Source organism: Varanus komodoensis, unplaced genomic scaffold (assembly GCF_004798865.1).
Source record: "Varanus komodoensis strain SLA01 unplaced genomic scaffold, ASM479886v1 scaffold3, whole genome shotgun sequence".
Classification (NCBI taxonomy): domain Eukaryota; kingdom Metazoa; phylum Chordata; class Lepidosauria; order Squamata; family Varanidae; genus Varanus; species Varanus komodoensis.
This window is the reverse complement of record NW_025335761.1, coordinates 23,115,436-23,132,149: the sequence shown is the minus strand read 5'-3', so window position 1 is coordinate 23,132,149 and position 16,714 is coordinate 23,115,436. Positions and strand designations below refer to the sequence as shown.

General features: G+C 40.8%; 1 protein-coding gene across 1 annotated transcript in view; it reads right to left on the bottom strand.

Moving 5' to 3' along the window:
- Nucleotides 1-16,714, bottom strand: part of AVEN (apoptosis and caspase activation inhibitor) — a 137,973-nt gene that overhangs the window by 15,707 nt on the left and 105,552 nt on the right. The window contains exons 3-5 of the mRNA XM_044436196.1: nucleotides 12,820-12,890; nucleotides 7,595-7,690; nucleotides 5,486-5,843 (exon numbers count right to left, since the gene is read on the bottom strand). Coding sequence (XP_044292131.1) covers nucleotides 5,486-5,843; nucleotides 7,595-7,690; nucleotides 12,820-12,890 — 525 coding nt within the window. The remainder of the gene's footprint in view (nucleotides 1-5,485; nucleotides 5,844-7,594; nucleotides 7,691-12,819; nucleotides 12,891-16,714) is intronic.

Genomic DNA, 16,714 nt, shown 5'->3' with positions numbered 1-16,714 from the left:
GGGGTTCTAAAGGGCAGAAGGGGCATGCTGGACATCATAAGCATACTCTCTGTTGTATTCTTGTTGCTTTTATTTCTGATTAAATCTCTTTTCCTTTCCACCCTGGTGTGCTTATTGCTTTTCACATCTAAATGAATCTCTTGCCTCTAGGCAACACAGCCTGGCACACAAAGAGGCGCACTGTGGTTTATTTAACTTACAACAACCCACCATGTTGTGTGGCAAACTGAGTCACAATGTTCAAAAGTGTAGAGAGACCCTGACAAACACACTTCATGGCACAGGATTTGCTGGTTGTCAATTTTCTACAATGCAATAGGGCAGTGCATAAATTCCTGTTAGGGTATTCCAAGCACTTATGTGGTGAGTGCAACTGTTCTGGTGGAGAATCAGTTTGTGAAGCACTAAAATTTGGCTGGAAGGTTAATAGAATCAAGAAGAATGGAGGAAATAGCTAAAACAGAAGTTTTGTATATCCCCATACAAAGGGATCAGAAGCATACTCCCTAGCAATCAGCTGAGTGTAGAACTTGGGAACTTCATATTCTTTAGTGTACAAATCCGCACTGCAGTATTCCTACTGCAAATAGTCAATGCAGGGAATCATTAGTGCTGAAGATGGGGCATGAGATAATGTACAAGAAAATTTTATTTCCAAAGCACAGCATGGACCTGATAGAGGGAGTTGTTTAGCACATTGCACATCCCTGCAAGACTGTTTGCCACTGGACATATGTGGACAATGTAAAGTCCAGGTAGAAATGGCCAGGCAGTGGAGATCATCCCTTATTTGATCATGTAGTGTACTGTCTGTGGGAATCTAGACTACCCAGTCCAAAGTAGGGCAAGAAAGGATAGCATCTGATGGCATTTGCTTAACATTCTCAATCAGAGGTAGGCAACATGACACCTTCCAGATGTTTTAAACTACAACACCCAAACATCTAAGCCAGCATCAGCAAAGATTCAGAATTTTGGGCACTGTAGTCTGAAACATCTGGAAGGTATCAGATTGCCTACCTCTACTATAGACAGTTTGTTATTTCCTTGGGAGACAATTGTTTCTCATTGACAATGAGAGTGGCAATGCTCCCTCAAAACCACAGGGAGGTCCCCCAGTCCAAAGACAAAAAGGCAGCTGTAGAGTTAGTATCTGAAGAGAGGTAAACTGAACCTGCAACATTGTTTGGTTTGCAGGCAAACAAGCATTGAAATATATAAGGCAGATGAAAAGGAATGTGGTTAGCACATGGATGACAGAGGAGACATCACCAGTGAACCAATAAAGGTAAATGTCACCTCAAAAAGATTCCAGAATGGAACAAATGATTAGTCAGAGTTGAGAGACGTAGATGGGTCAGGCAATATAAGGTTCTACTATCACGAAATATGCAAATTTGCCACAATATGCCAAACATCACAGAACACTAGGGTTGTAAGTGGTCAGTAAATTTGCTGGATTCAATTCCAAGTTAAAATAGCAATGTAAAGGGTAATGGTTACAACTCTGTGATGCATGTGGGCAGCTGACATACCCATACAGTTCACCCTGGGGCAGTGAAAAGGCCAAGATGATGAACATAGTACTGAAAAGAATGGCTGCTGATAGTCAGGCTAGGAATCTGCAGTATTGTGGGTGGACAGAACCACAAGTGAAGTCTACACTTGAGAACTAAATACTTACTACTGAGAAGAATTACAGGAAGCAAAATTATATGGAATATTCTGTGAGAGAAGAATTTGTTGATCCACTCCAGAAATTGTGGGGGATACGCTTGCGTCTAGAACTCTGGTAAATAGTGAGAGGGAAAAATATGTTCAGTGTCCCCTTTCTTCAGGACACTGTGAACCTCTTTTATAAGGGGATTCTGAATATTCCAAATGTTGGTAAGTTGTTGAATTCTCATCCTGCCAATGTCCAATACCAAGTATCTGCAAACTTCTAAAAATAGGTCACAGATTGAAGGATGGCAATATGAATATGAAGTTTACCAACCCAGAGAGGGGGGGAAAAGATTACATGGCAGAAGCAGAGAACTTGAATCTGGATGAGACTTCGGTTTGGGAGAATTGAACTGAGTTTGGATGGGCCAACCAAGCATTTTTAAACCAAACTTTGAACATGAAAGTACTGAAAAATAATTCTACAGTAGATATAAATGAAACAGGTTGAACAGCTGAAGCCCCCATGAAGAAAACAAAACATTGATAATGTATGGGCTACACTAGGAATCCAAGTTCTTAGTCTATAATGTCCACCAGCCAAAGTCCTCAGCATAGTTTACAACTGCAGATAAAATATAATAAAAATACAACATAAAAAGTAAAATAATAATAAATGCACCATAAAAATACAAGTTTTAATTAAAACTACATTTAGAAAGTTACAATAGGTTCTCTGTCTTAGATGCACACCTTAATGAGATAAGGCGGTTTGAGAGTGCCAGAGAAGGTGAAAGCCATACTGCCAGAAGGCCAGACTGTCTCACTGGGCTGGTCTCCTAGCAGAGTCACCCAGGGCAGACTGTTTATAGTGTGGACCACAAGAAGGTATGGGTGGTCTTGAAAAAAATGGGTGCACCTCAGCACTTGACTGTCCCGTAACCTGTATCGTAGACAAGAAGCTACTGTGAGGACAGAATAGAGAAACAGAATGGTTTCCCACAGGCAAATATGTCAGACAGTGATGTATTTTATCATCCTATCTGTATGCAGAATATATGATAAGGAATGCTGAATTAGAATCAAAGGAAGGAGTGAAAACTGGTGTAAGATGTGTCAATAAGACATGCTATTATATTGCTGATCAGTATGTAGGGATACAAAAGCTGGACAGTGAACAAACACAGAAACAGAGTGAGTCAGAAGGGGTCTCCCGGGCCATCTAGTCTGACCCCCAGCTCCAGCCGGCTCCGCTCACGACATGCCCACTATGTGCATGTCCAGCCTATCTTTGAACACCCTCACCAATAGGGCCTCAATGACCTCTTGTGGAAGCCCATTCCACACCCTCGGGGTCCCGACTGTCAGGAAGTGCCTCCTGGCATCTAAATGGAACCTTGGTTCCCTGAGCTTTGCTCCATTGGAGCGCGTCCTGCCTTCCTCTGCAGGGGAGAACAGGTCTCTACCCATCTCCGTGTGACATCCCCTCACATACCTGTATGTCGCCAACAGATCCCCTCTGAGTCTCCTCTTCTCCAGGCTGAAGAGACTCAGTTCGCTCAGTCTTGCCTCATATGGCATCCCCTGCAAACTGGCCACCAACCTTGTGACCCTACGCTGCACTGACTCTAACCTGGCTATATTCTTCCTGTAATGAGGGGCCCAAAACTGAGCACAATACTCCAGTTGCAGGCACACCAGAGTCATATAGAGTGGTAGTAATACCTCTTTTGATCTTTCCACTCCCAGCACATGCCAGCCACAAGCTGCCTAATTAGTGTAATTAGGTTGTCAAGATGTGTGAGCCTGGCGAAAGTTAGACTGGGTGGTTTCTCAAACACTTTTCTGCAAAATAAGGATAACTTTCTCAAACTGATACTGGATCTTCAAGAGTAGTTTCCAGAAGATACACATTCTTCTGCATTGTTGATCACTTATACAGAACCTAAAATTGTCTTGAAGTCATGATGGTTTTAAAGTCATGTCTTAAAATTGTCTTAAAGTCATGATGGATCCCCTCTGAATCTCCTCTTCTCCAGGCTGAAGAGACCCAGTTCCCTCAGTTTCACCTCATACCCTATCCTCTGCAAACCGGCCACCAACCTTATGGCCCTACGCTGCACTGACTCTAACCTGGCTATATCCTTCCTGTAATGAGGGGCCCAAAACTGAGCAAAATACTACAGTTGCGGGCACACCAGAGTCGTATAGAGTGGTAGTAAAGTTGACAAGAAGAAAATTGGAAATATGGTGCTGGAGGACAACTTTGCAAACCCTCTGGACTGACAGGACAAATAAGTGGGTCCTACATCAAATCCAACCAGAACTTGCCCTAGAAGCAAAAATGACAAAACTGAGGACATATCATGAAAAGACTAGCTGAGGAAAACAATCATGCTAGGGAAAGTCAAAAGCAGAAGAAAAAGTGTATTCACAAAAGCTGAGTAGGCTGTCATGGATAGGATATTTTAGAGGACTTTCATTCATAAGCTTGTCATAAGTCAGAGACGACTTGATGGGACATAACAGCAACAGTTTACACAAATTAAATCACAAGATCTATTAAGAAATTGACATAATGCCCCAATATAAAATAAATAAGATTAAATGCCCTGTCATAGAGAATAATCTTGATCTTGTGCCAAAAAGATATTAAAGATGGTTCTGGGCATGCTTTAGTGGAAAGCCTGTACCATAACTGAGGGGCTGCCACTGAAAATGCCCTTCTTCTTGTGGCCATTCTACATGGAAGACTCCGTTTTCAAACAATCAGTTTGTTTCTCCAAAGTGATCAGCTGTTTCTATTACACACTGTTTACTTCACATATATAATATTATAATGCCAAAGTGACAAAAGCTGTGTGACAAATTAAAAGAGTAAAATAGCATAATGACCTATAAGAGTGTTATCAACTACCAGCTATAATGATACATAGGATTTATTTCAGATTCTAATTTGCTGAGACATAAAAGACTGCTAGGCAAAAAGAAGATACAGCCAATGAAAGAAATTTCCCCATTGTAAAATGTTGTCATTTGCCCATTTTTGAGGTGCATCTAGACCACGTTTATTTGCTTCTGACATTTGTGTGTGTAGTTCAGTTTCCATTTGTACTCTATGGCGCTTTTCTCCTTCAATACCATCTACCCCACTAAAAAAGTACAAAGTTCTCAAAATATATCCTTCACTAGCCATCATACAGTCAGAAATTAGGACTAACTCTTTTGTGTGATGTGATTTTGCTGCTTTAGTCAATGCTGAGCATCCAGGACAATTTATTTTTATTTGCCAATTTGTCCTGTGTCTGTGTGTGTGTCTGTGTCTGTCCGTGTTTTTGTTTTTTAATGGTATCTGCATCATGTGGCAGCATGTTTCTTGCAAGTGACTGTGACACAAGTCTGTATTTGGAAGAATAACTCGGGGAAAAACACAACATAACACAACACAACACAGGCATATAAATGTTTTAAATAAATAAATCATCCTCCCTGCCAACGTCTTAGAGACCAGTTTCAAATCAAGGAAGTTATCCTTCCTCTTTAACTGAAAGACCAACATTCACATTCTAGGTTTATAAATAAAACCTGACTGATTCATGCCAAAGAAGAATGTTTTGGAGTTTTCATATGCCAAGCAAAACTATTCTTATGAGATCACATTATAGTAGGCTTGTCTGAAGTGCTAGGGCATCATCCACTTAATATTAGGCACTGCAGTAATGGTTGAAGAATTAAAGACAGTTGGTCAAAGTAACAATTTTATTATACTAACCCATCAAAATAAAACAAAGATTAAAAACAAGGGAGAAGGAGCAATGCTTACCATTTTTTTCATGAGACATGTTCAAATCATCTCCAGCAGCTTTATCATGGGATGTCATTTCCAATGCAAGGTTATTTCCAGGATTAACAGGGGCATCTAATTTCAGAAGTAGATCAAGATCTTCATCTAAATCATCTGTTTCTTGATATGAAACTGAAGGGCTTTTCTGAGGGGCCTCTGAAGAAATTCCAAGACCATCTTTGTTTGGCAGCATCAAATGGGTCACAAAGTCTTCAGCAGGATAAGGGCTCAGTGCAACTCTATTCTGCCCCATGGGCTGCTGCAATGGACCGCTGCCTCTCATGGGAATAGGGTTACTTTTCTGCTTAATCTGGGGGAGTGCTACAGGTGTTGCATCCTACAACAGAAAAAGAACAGAAAGTTGTGAAAAGGTGGAATGTTAACAACAAACCTTCTACTATCTCAAATGGAAGTTCTGCTTAAGCTAAAAAAAGAAATTATTCAGGAAAAACAAACAAACACAGCCATGACAGTTAGAATATACTTGAAATAGTCCCAATATTAATAATGGCTATTCAAATATTGTTGTTATTGTGGCATTACATTTATATCTTGCCTTTCTCCCTCCTGCAAGGAGTTGAAGGAGGCTTACAAGTTTCTCCTCCTCTCCATTTTATCTTCACAACAACCCTGTGAGGTGGAGCTTAAACTAAGAGTATATGATTGGCTCAAAGTCACCCAGTGAGTTCCATGGCTGAGAGGGGTCTAGAACCCAGATGTCTTGAGTCCTGGTCCAACACTCTAAGCTATTACATATCTCACATCATGTTTATGAGTGGTTTTTTACAGTGTTGCTATACTATATTTTTCCTTTAATCAATTTTTAAAAACCATTAAAGTTGAAGTCAGGCAAAGTGAACCAGTGTAGCTGATAGACTGGCAAGTCTTTCTCCAGTGAAGACTGTAAAATATTGTTGGCAAATTACCTTCCCAAAGTTTGTCTACATGTTAATTTTATTCAACAATATGTTTCATAGGCCATGGCAATTAAATAAAATGCATCACCATACTAAACAATCTATTTACTGAAAGATTGCCTAGGTTTTAAAGGCTGGGGATAACCCCCAAGCCAGCACATTATCCAATTCAGTGGCAAAAAGAAAAGGGAAGGAAATGCAAAGCACTGTAGTTCATTGACCTGCTGCCTTGAATCATGCACTGCAGGAGAACCTGTTACTTCATTACAGGAAAAAATGTCCCATAGTGCTGCAGAAAAAAGCCAGTGACTGCCATGGCACAATTAACAGTATGAAAGAAGAATGACATCCACTCTTGGCATTTTTGTTGTAAGAAAGCATTTTACTCGCAAAACAAATTCAAATTTCTTGGCTACATTCATACAAATTACTTTGAGCTACAGCAAGAAAAAATAAGCAATGTCTGTTTCTGAGTCACTTTAAACAATCCCACAGGAGTGCAAAACTGTTTTTAGTAGTTAGCAGCCTTTGCTTTCTATAGCAGATTGATTTTCTTGCTTTTGATAAATTGTAATCTTAGCTAACAGCCATACTTAACTCACTACTTCCCTTAGCTTTCTTCAATCTACCTGAATATTTTGATGCATTTTCATCTGCAGAATATAATTTGTTTTCATGCTGCTACCTGATGTGCTCAACCCTGGGCATAAACAATGGTCTTGTACATCCCTGTTCAGCAGTTTTCCTGCTAAATAAGATCCACTGCATGGGGGATGGTATCAGTGGATGGAATTCTAAATGGATCAGTAATAGTTATAGGGAAGAAATAAAAGTAACATGCTCTTAGTTTTACAATGTTCTCTGATATCTCTACAATGATGTTAATGAAAAAGAAGACAAACATCTGTAACAACAGAATTAGGGCAAGCACCTCTTTGAGGATGCCGGCTTTGGCAGAGATGGACCTGGTGTGTGCAAAACACTTTGCTAACAGGGTGCAATGAAGTGTAAGAAGTGCTGATGGTCAATTCCTTCATAATGGTCCTCCTTGCTTTTGATTTGAGGCAGTTACATGTAGCAGACTGCAACACTTGCTAGTTACATTAAAATAATATGAGGCTGTTCAAGCTTACAATAAGTTTAAGATATTTATAAGCAGCTTGGGTGTTACCTGTACCAGTTCAGCAGCAACATTCAGTTTGAGATGCAGGGGCAGTTCCTCAAGTGCCTGGACCAAGGATTGACAGTCCACATACAATCCTGACAGCTGAAAAATAGTACAGAAAACACCAAACCCCCCCCCCCCCACACACACACAAACTGAGTTAAATCTACAGTGATCACACAGTAATCTCATACATAACTTATCCCAAAGGACACAGCAGGCTTTTCAGCAGAGGCTGCAAGACCAAGTGAGTTCTTCTGCCTCTGCTGAAAGGAACTGTGTAGCTTATATGCACAGGAACAACACATAGACTGGAGATGGAACCAGATTATTTTATTTATTTATTCTATTGATATGCCACCTTTTTTCTTTTCAAGGAGCTCAAGGTGGCTTACATAATTCTCCTCCTCCTGTCCATCTTAAATACTGGTTCCTAAATATCGAAGACAAGGTATTACATACTGAATAGATACATGATGGATGACTGGATGCAAGGATGTATAGATTTTACCAAGGACAGAGAGAGAGAGAGAGAATGAGAGACGGAGCCACTATTTTCATGGGCAGTCTCACATCTGCCACAATATCTACTTCTACCATTAGCTAACAGAAAATCCAGGCAAAACACCCCACTCACTCTGCACCTCCTCTAGCTTCCCAGGAATCCAACCCTCCAACTTGCCTTTCTTTTTTCTGGATGTGCCTTGAAATAGGGATGCATTGAAGCCACTCCAACCAGGGAGGAAATGGGGCTGGCAAAGCTAGTGCAAGGAAGAATACATGCTATTATCTCTAATCAGTGATTGGGGTAATAATGATGTGAGCCGCCCCGAGGCTTCGGCGAATGGGGGGGCATAAAAATGTTTTAATAAATAAAATAAATAAATAAAATAACACGGATTCCTCTTCCCTAGCCTTCAAAGGAGTGGGATCCAAGAAAATGCCTCACCTGAGGTTCTATATACCTGCCAGCCATACTTGGCAAACCAAACGGGCCAGTGATTTGGAGGTGCCTCATCCCTAATTTGAAATGAACCCCTAATCTGCATCCACCATCCATTTTTATTTTCTAAAAAATGAAAGAGCTAAGAATTCCTCTGGGCTGCTTGTACCAGCACAGAGACATTCTTGGATACAAAGACAGTATCAGTTTTTAATACTCTTTAAAAATTAGGTAGAGAAAAGAGCCTGATGGGCACCAGAAATCCACACAAGGGACCCCAGGTATAAATGCAGTTAGCTTATTGCTAGCATATTCTAGGAAGAGAAATCAACTTTGAAATAACAATGTAGGATGTCTCCTTCTTTGAGAAACATGTCAAAAGTCTGTGACAAATGCTTTATTGAGAACCAGGTATTTTATCAAAGGGCATAACATCAAATTAACCAGAAATCTCAGATGGGGCAGATTCTTCAGCAGAACCACTGTGGGTGATAATCCCAGGCTCCAATAATAATTTAGTAATGGGGACATGCTATTACCTACCACTTGACCAAAATGTGTAAACAGTAAAATCAGGAAGGCACCCAATGATAAGTATTGCAATAAGTTACTTCAATTACCCGCACATAATTGGATAAATGTATTTTTCAGTCAAAACAATGATAGATGTTCTATACTACTGAGTCCTAAAATAATTAGTCATGAAACCAACCAGGGGAGTGGTCATGCTAGACCTACTCCTAAGCAGTGCAGTTCAGGACCTAATATGACAGTTGCAGAATTATTCCATTGCCTCCTCACAATGCCATCCAGTGGAGCTTTTTCGAGTGGTACAAGGCCTGGTTCGCCCGGGTCCTAAGGAAGATCCGATGCCACCCTCAAAAGCCCGCTGTGACGACTTTGCCAGGCATTTCAGGGAGAAAATCGCTCAGATTCGTCACGAGCTGGACTCCACTAATGAATCAGAGGTCTCTGGGGAGACGCCAATGCTACCGTCTGGTCCAAAATTATTGGAGGAATTTCAATTATTGCGGCCCAATGATGTGGACAAGGTGCTTGGACGAGTACGTCCCACCACTTGCCTATTGGATCCTTGCCCGTCTTGGTTAATAAATAATTCCAAGCACGGGATTGGGACCTGGATCTTGGAAGTGGTTAACGCTTCTCTGAGGGAGGGTCGAGTGCCTGCCCCTTTAAAGGAAGCGGTAATACGACCGGTCCTGAAGAAAGCGTCACTGGATCCAGAGATGGCCACGAACTATAGACCTGTGGCCAACATCCCGTTTCTGGGCAAGGTGTTGGAGCGAGTGGTGGCGGGACAACTCCAAGCACTCTTGGATGAAACTGATTATCTGGATCCTTTTCAGTCCGGCTTCAGACCTGGGTACAGTACTGAATCTGCCTTGGTCGCCCTGTACCATGACCTGTGCAGGGAGAAGGACAGGGGGAGTGCATCCCTGTTCGTTCTTCTGGACCTCTTGGCAGCTTTCGATACCATCGACCATGGTATCCTTCTGGATAGGCTAGCGGGACTGGGGGTTGGAGGCACTGCTTTGCAGTGGTTCCGCTCCTATCTCAACGGTCGATTCCAGAAGGTAGTGCTGGGGGACCATGTCTCTACGTCATGGCAGCTATGCCATGGAGTACCACAGGGCTCCATTCTATCCCCTCTGCTATTTAACATCTATATGAAACCGCTGGGAGAGGTCATCAGGAGGTGTGGGCTGCGGAATCATCAATACACTGATGATACCCAGCTCTACCTCTCATTTTCCACTAATCCAGGTGAGGCAGTGGCTGTGTTGAACCGGTGCTTGGCCGAGGTAATGGAATGGATGAGGGCCAATAAACTGAAACTCAACCCAGACAAGACGGAGGTCCTGTTGGTTGGCGGATCGGGCTTCGGAGAGGGTGGATTTGACCTGGTCCTGAATGGTGCAACACTCCCTCTTAGGGATAAGGTCCGCAGCTTAGGAGTACTCCTCGACTCGGAGCTTTCTTTGGAAGCTCAGGTGACAGTGGTGGCGAGGAGCGCCTTCCTTCAGCTTCGGCTGATTAATCAGCTGTGCCCCTACCTGGAGTACGACTGCCTGGCAACGGTGACACACGCGCTGGTGACTTCCCGCCTAGATTTCTGTAACGCGCTTTACGTGGGGCTTCCCCTGAAGACGGTCCGAACACTTCAATTGGTGCAAAATAAAGCTGCCAGATTGCTGACGGGGACGGGGCGTTATGCTCACATGACTCCAGTCCTCCGTCAGCTTCACTGGCTTCCCATTGAAGCCCGGGCCCAATTCAAGGTGTTGATTATGACCTACAAAGCCCTAAACGGCTTGGGTCCTGGCTACCTGAACGAACGCTTACGTCTGTATATGCCCGACCGCCCTTTGAGATCTGTGGGAGAGTCCCTTCTCCGGGAACCCTCCATGAAAGAAATTAGGAGAGTAAGTACCCGGAGGAGGGCTTTCCCTGCGGTGGCGCCCAACCTATGGAATTCACTCCCCAAAGAGGTCCGCTTGGCACCGTCGTTACTGGTTTTTTGGCACCAGGTAAAGACGTTTTTATTTAAGCATCATTTTAATTGTTAAAACATATGATCTGGCCAGGGCAACTTCTTCTTCCTTCACTTTTCTCCTCCTATATTATTTATTTACTTATTTTATACTGATAATTTTAATCTTATATTATTATGTTTGTAACTCAGTGTATTTTTTGTATTTTTGTATTTAATGGTAATTTATTATGTTCTATTGTATTTCAATGTATTTTATTGTGTTGTAAGCCGCCCCGAGGCTTTGGCAAGGGGCGGCATAGAAATGTAATAATAATAATAATAATAATAATAATAATAATAATAATAATAATAATAATAATAGTAGTAGTAGGAAACACTGGCTATGGTGCCATAAAATGTAGCTTACACAAATTTTGGGAAATTATTGCCCTCCGAGATAAAATGTGCTAATTCTTACATATTTGGATTAGATGTATTAGAAAACAGGTGATAAAGGTTCTGGTTGGCTAAAGTTTTCAAGATATTTCACAGTAAAGATTTATACACAGGTGAGTATATTTGCCTACAGGGGAGGGAGGTGTCTGATGATCATGATGCTTCGTAACTTTTCGACAAAGTATGGTAGAACAATGAAAATGGTACCACATGGAAGTGTATAAATTTATCTTCACTTTGAGACTAAAGCTTATTAGTGAACTGTAATTTATTGTTCTTTCATTGCAAGGTACATTGTCTTCATCAGATCTACATATCACAGAGTTACATTTGGTGGCTTACGAAAGTGTCATTGCCTAACATTTCCAAGGAACAGTTGCGTGTATTTTCCCTTGGAAGCCAAGATGCCTCAAAACTGTTTAAACAATGCAGATAACTTCTGCTACATTTGTGGGGAGGTTATATTTGAATTTCAAAAATGCAGTATGATGGCAGTGGTAAAAAAGGCATACCACCTGTATTTTGGATGTAAACTAGGCAATTTGGACAAGAGTTGGGCCCCTCATTATTGTTGCATTACATGTGCAACTTATCTGCATCATTGACTGAACAAGAAGAAAAAGTCCATGCCTTTCATAGTCCCAATGGTGTGGAGGGAACCCACCAATCATAGTAGTGACTGCAATTTGTGCATGGTTCCCCCATTTGCAAAAGGGATCAAGAAAGAAGTAGACCATAGAATATCCAAACATTCCATCCGTACTGCATCCTGTACCCCATGGTGAGGAATTGTTAATTCCAGATCCACCAGAATCCTACTCTCAAGACTCGGATGATGATAAAGATGATGAGCTTGTAAGTTTTTCATGCAAAAAGCATGAAAATGTTACATGAAAAACCAATAAATTAATGGAAAGTTATGTTATAGGTATCAATAAAAAGATAAATTTATCACATTTTGCAGAAAAGTTATGGAGCATAATTGCACATCGCCCTCATAAATTTAATTATTTTGATGAAATTTTGATCTGAAGCTGTATCTTGGAAACTGGAGCCAATTAATACTCAGGTCTTAATTTTCCTTTATTAGTGACCCAATTCTGATAAAATTTAGCTACTTTCATTTCTGAGGCTTTCTCCTTGTAGACCAGTGTTATTTGTGAGTGAAAAATGATCCAAGAAGCCCAATAAATTCACACTCAACTTCAAAAGTGGAAACTTCTCAAAAATGAAACTGCTAAAAAAGAAGTTGCTTTCCTTGAGAATTGTGTAGTTTAGCAATTGAAATGAAATATCGACAGCATTTTTTTTCCCAAAACAAATATTTTCCTCCATTACCTGCTTTGGGGAAAGGTTTTCTGCGGTCCATTCCTTTTCTTCAGTAAATCTGAACTGGGTAAAGGAATCACCTAGAAATATAATGGCACACATGTTAATAGATTTCCCCAAAAAAACCCAATGATCAGGACAGATGGAGGTTACATTAGCACGAAAGAATTCACAGCTGTGGTAACAATGTTTCAATATATACTTCATTAGAAACCACAACTAAACCTAGACCTTAACAGAAGCTACCAAAATCTTCCAAAAAGGCAAATAATAAACAAACATTTGCATCTTATTTTAGAGTGCAATCCTAACCCCCACATTATTTATTTATTTAAAACATTTCTATTCCACCCCCATCGCAACAAAACCTCGGGGTAGCTCACAGCACATGTACTGGAAGATGGGGTGGGGGAATCCTCCCACTGTCAGAAAAGAGTTTTGCTGGAGTGAGGCAAAGGGCATGTCCAGCTCAGTGGCCACAATACTCTGATGAAAGGCTCTGTGAGCTTAGATCTACTGCTGACTTGAAAGGAGGCATTCTGAGATGGGACAGACGGTCCCTTAGATCCCCTAGATTCAAAGCCCCCATCTTTCCTCAAGAGGCCTTAAGATCAGCCTCTCACCTATGCCAGCCTGAAGCTGACACATTTTTCCTCGAGCTGAAACCAACAATGGGAGTGAGAAAAATCACTAGAGATGGAGAAAGGTGGGAATACCTCCCCACTGCCCATCCTAGACAGCACAAGCTGGCTAGGCTTTGTAGGGAAAGACAATCTATCACTTCAGTGCTCCCCACCCCTGCCAATTTAAAATTGCTCTGTTTTTTCCCCAAAATTTGGCAGAAATCACTTAATTCTAAACATAGAGAAGCAGTACAAGGAATGCCTAGGAATAAGAACCAGTCAGCTAATTACTGAGAATACTAATGCTCAGGCTTATTGCATCTTCATTAGCCTCAGGAGACTCTGCCAAGTGCCTTCCATGGCTGTATAGACGCAGATCTGAGATAGCCTATGTTGCAGTGACATGGGACATTTATTATCACATAGTCTCTCATAGAGTGACGTGAAACTCAGCTGAGAAGCTGTATAATCTATGCCATAGATTCTATGTGATGCCTAGCAACAATAACTGCCACAAAACAACCACAGAGAATTTTCACAGATAAAGGTTCTCAAGTAGGTTTGAAAGCTTAAAACAAGCTTTAATTAAGACCCCAGTTTGGTTCTTTGGAAACTGGTCTTACTTGGGCTTGCACTGCTTCCACTCAAGCTTCTCCAGTTAGTGGCCGAATCCAAGAGAATTCCCAAAAAAGTGTATTTAGTCCCTTAGGAAAAGTACAAGTCCCTCTAGGAGCAGTAAGCATCCATGCAGGGTAGCTAGTTTCACAGCCCACAGTAACTCTGTCTTGTCTGGATTAAATTTCAGCTTGCTTGCCTTCATCCAGCCCAGAACTAACTCTAGACACTAGACCACAGCTGCTGAGGGAGGTACAGATGGAAATGAAAGGTAAAGCAGGGTATTATCCACATACTGATGACACCTCAGTCCAGATCTCCGCACAACTTTCCCCAGTAGTTTAATGTGAAAATTAAAAAAGCATAGGGACAAGATAGACACATGCAGTACTGCAAGAACTAACAGCCGTGGGATACAGCAGCAGTCCCCTACTACCACCTTCTGAAACAAAACCTCCAGAGGAAAGAAACAATTGAAATACTAAGCCTTCCAAAAACAGCCCAGAGAGATAGTCCAGAAGATGGTTGACAATATTGAAAGCTGCTTATTAGATTTACATACTGCCTTTTTTCATTTAAAGAATTCAAACTGGCTTACATCAGTCTTCTCCTCCTCCTCCTCTCAATCTTATCCCCACAACAACAACCCGGTGAGTTAGGTTGGGCTGAGTCTGTGACTGGCTCAAAGTCACCCTGGTGGCTCCATGCTGAGTGGGGACTAGACTGCCTGAGTCCCAAGCTCCATGCTCTTGCCTGCTACATCACACTGGCTTGCTAAAAGGGTAACACACCCCTCTATACTTCCCACTTTCTGAATAGATCATGCCTGCCAATTTTCCAATAGATGCAGTAATTTCTGTGCTAGAATTGATTACACTTTTGGCTTGCTGACAACAGATATCCATTATCAGCAACCTCATAGAGCTAGAAAATATTGTGTTAAAGTACATTGTTTACAGTAGATTTGGCAAAGTAAGGAACATAATGTATTATGTTATGGAAATCCTGAGCAATCTTCTGTTAGGACTGAGTCATAACAGGCAAATCTGCCTCAATTACTATGTGATAATAATACACGTTGCCACAATTTGCAGTCTATATTTGTATTCCTCAATGGTCTCAAATTTTGTCTTTGGTTCTCCTGCCTGGTAATAACTGATTTCAACAAAGCATTGAGAAATATAAAACATTATACAAGTATTCCCCTAAACATAATGAAGTATATGCCTGGTGTAGTGGCTGAATACTGAAAATGGACTTAAATATTCATTCTGGATTCCTGGGTCAAATGGCCTTGGCAAGCTGCTCACTGGTTGAAGCTACCTAATTTTCCAGTACACTTCTCCCATTGATAAGCACAGAAAGAGAACTCACATGTAGCTATATTCCTAGTGACATTCTAGTGAATTTTTGATGCAACAGGGCTTCCTCAGTCTTGTGACTCTTTTATTCTACTTCTATATTTGTTTTTAAAGGAATGGGAAGTGGAAAACGGGTTCAATTATTACTTAGTAATATCTAAAAATATTGTTTGTACAGCTGCACTTAAAAGAAGCAACAACTCCTAATCAGGCCTGATAAATCTGCCCCTAAACTACTGATAGTTTGCTCCTTGAAACTGGCAAAATGAGATTGGGAAAAAAGTTAAGCTCTAAATGAAGCCAGGATGCATGATAATTTATGTCTTTTAAACACATAAAGATTGCAGTCCTCAACCACCTAATCCATAGTGGTACTACTGAAAACAGCAGGAATGCCCCTGAGAAAGTGGTTTGAGAATGGCAGCTAAAATCACAGTGCAGGTTTCTCATATACAGAAGCAGTAACTGCAATTCACAAAAGCACATTTAATGCAAATTAGTTTAATGAGAATGTTGGTCTAACCAATTATCTTTTTAAAATTCTCTTAGTCAGAAAATAATTTGCTTTTATGCCATGAATACTAATAAACTATTGGACAATGCCTGTGAATGCTTTCAAGTATAAAAACAGCAAGATAATTTCCATCAAATGTAAATAGAATTGAATACAACATAGCTTAAATATGTCTGCATTAACTGTTTGTAAACAGAACATTTTCCTTTGCTCCCTCTAAGTAAAATGTAATATTGTAAAATGCAAACTTAATATAAGGGAAAGATAACTACATCTCTGAAACTCATAATATGTTTCATGCCAGAGATTAAATAATTCACCCTTCTGAATGCACATCTTATCATGGTGAGGAGGTTTGAAAGTGTCAAGAGAAATGCTGCTAGAAGGCCAGACTGTTCCACTAGACCACCCAAGCAGGACTGATCTGAGCAGACACCAGACTAAGATGCATTCACCCTTTTATGGAAGAACAGTCACATCAGCAGAAGAGAATGGATATCTCTAATGGTTATGGAGGCAGAGAAATTCCTGAAGGGTAGCTGCTGAGTAGCAGTAATAGTTGAAGGTGACACTGGTGGAGGATCCTTTACAGATAACTGCAGTGATGATCAAGCTAACTCCGGTTAGTATTGTATATTATTTATTTATTTTTATTTATTAAAACATTTTTATGCCGCCCCATTCGCCGAAGCCTTGGGGCGGCTCACATCAATAAATTAAAATAATTATAATATAAATTAAAATATAAATATAAAATTAAAATACAGCAGCATAGTATAAAATAAGCCGCC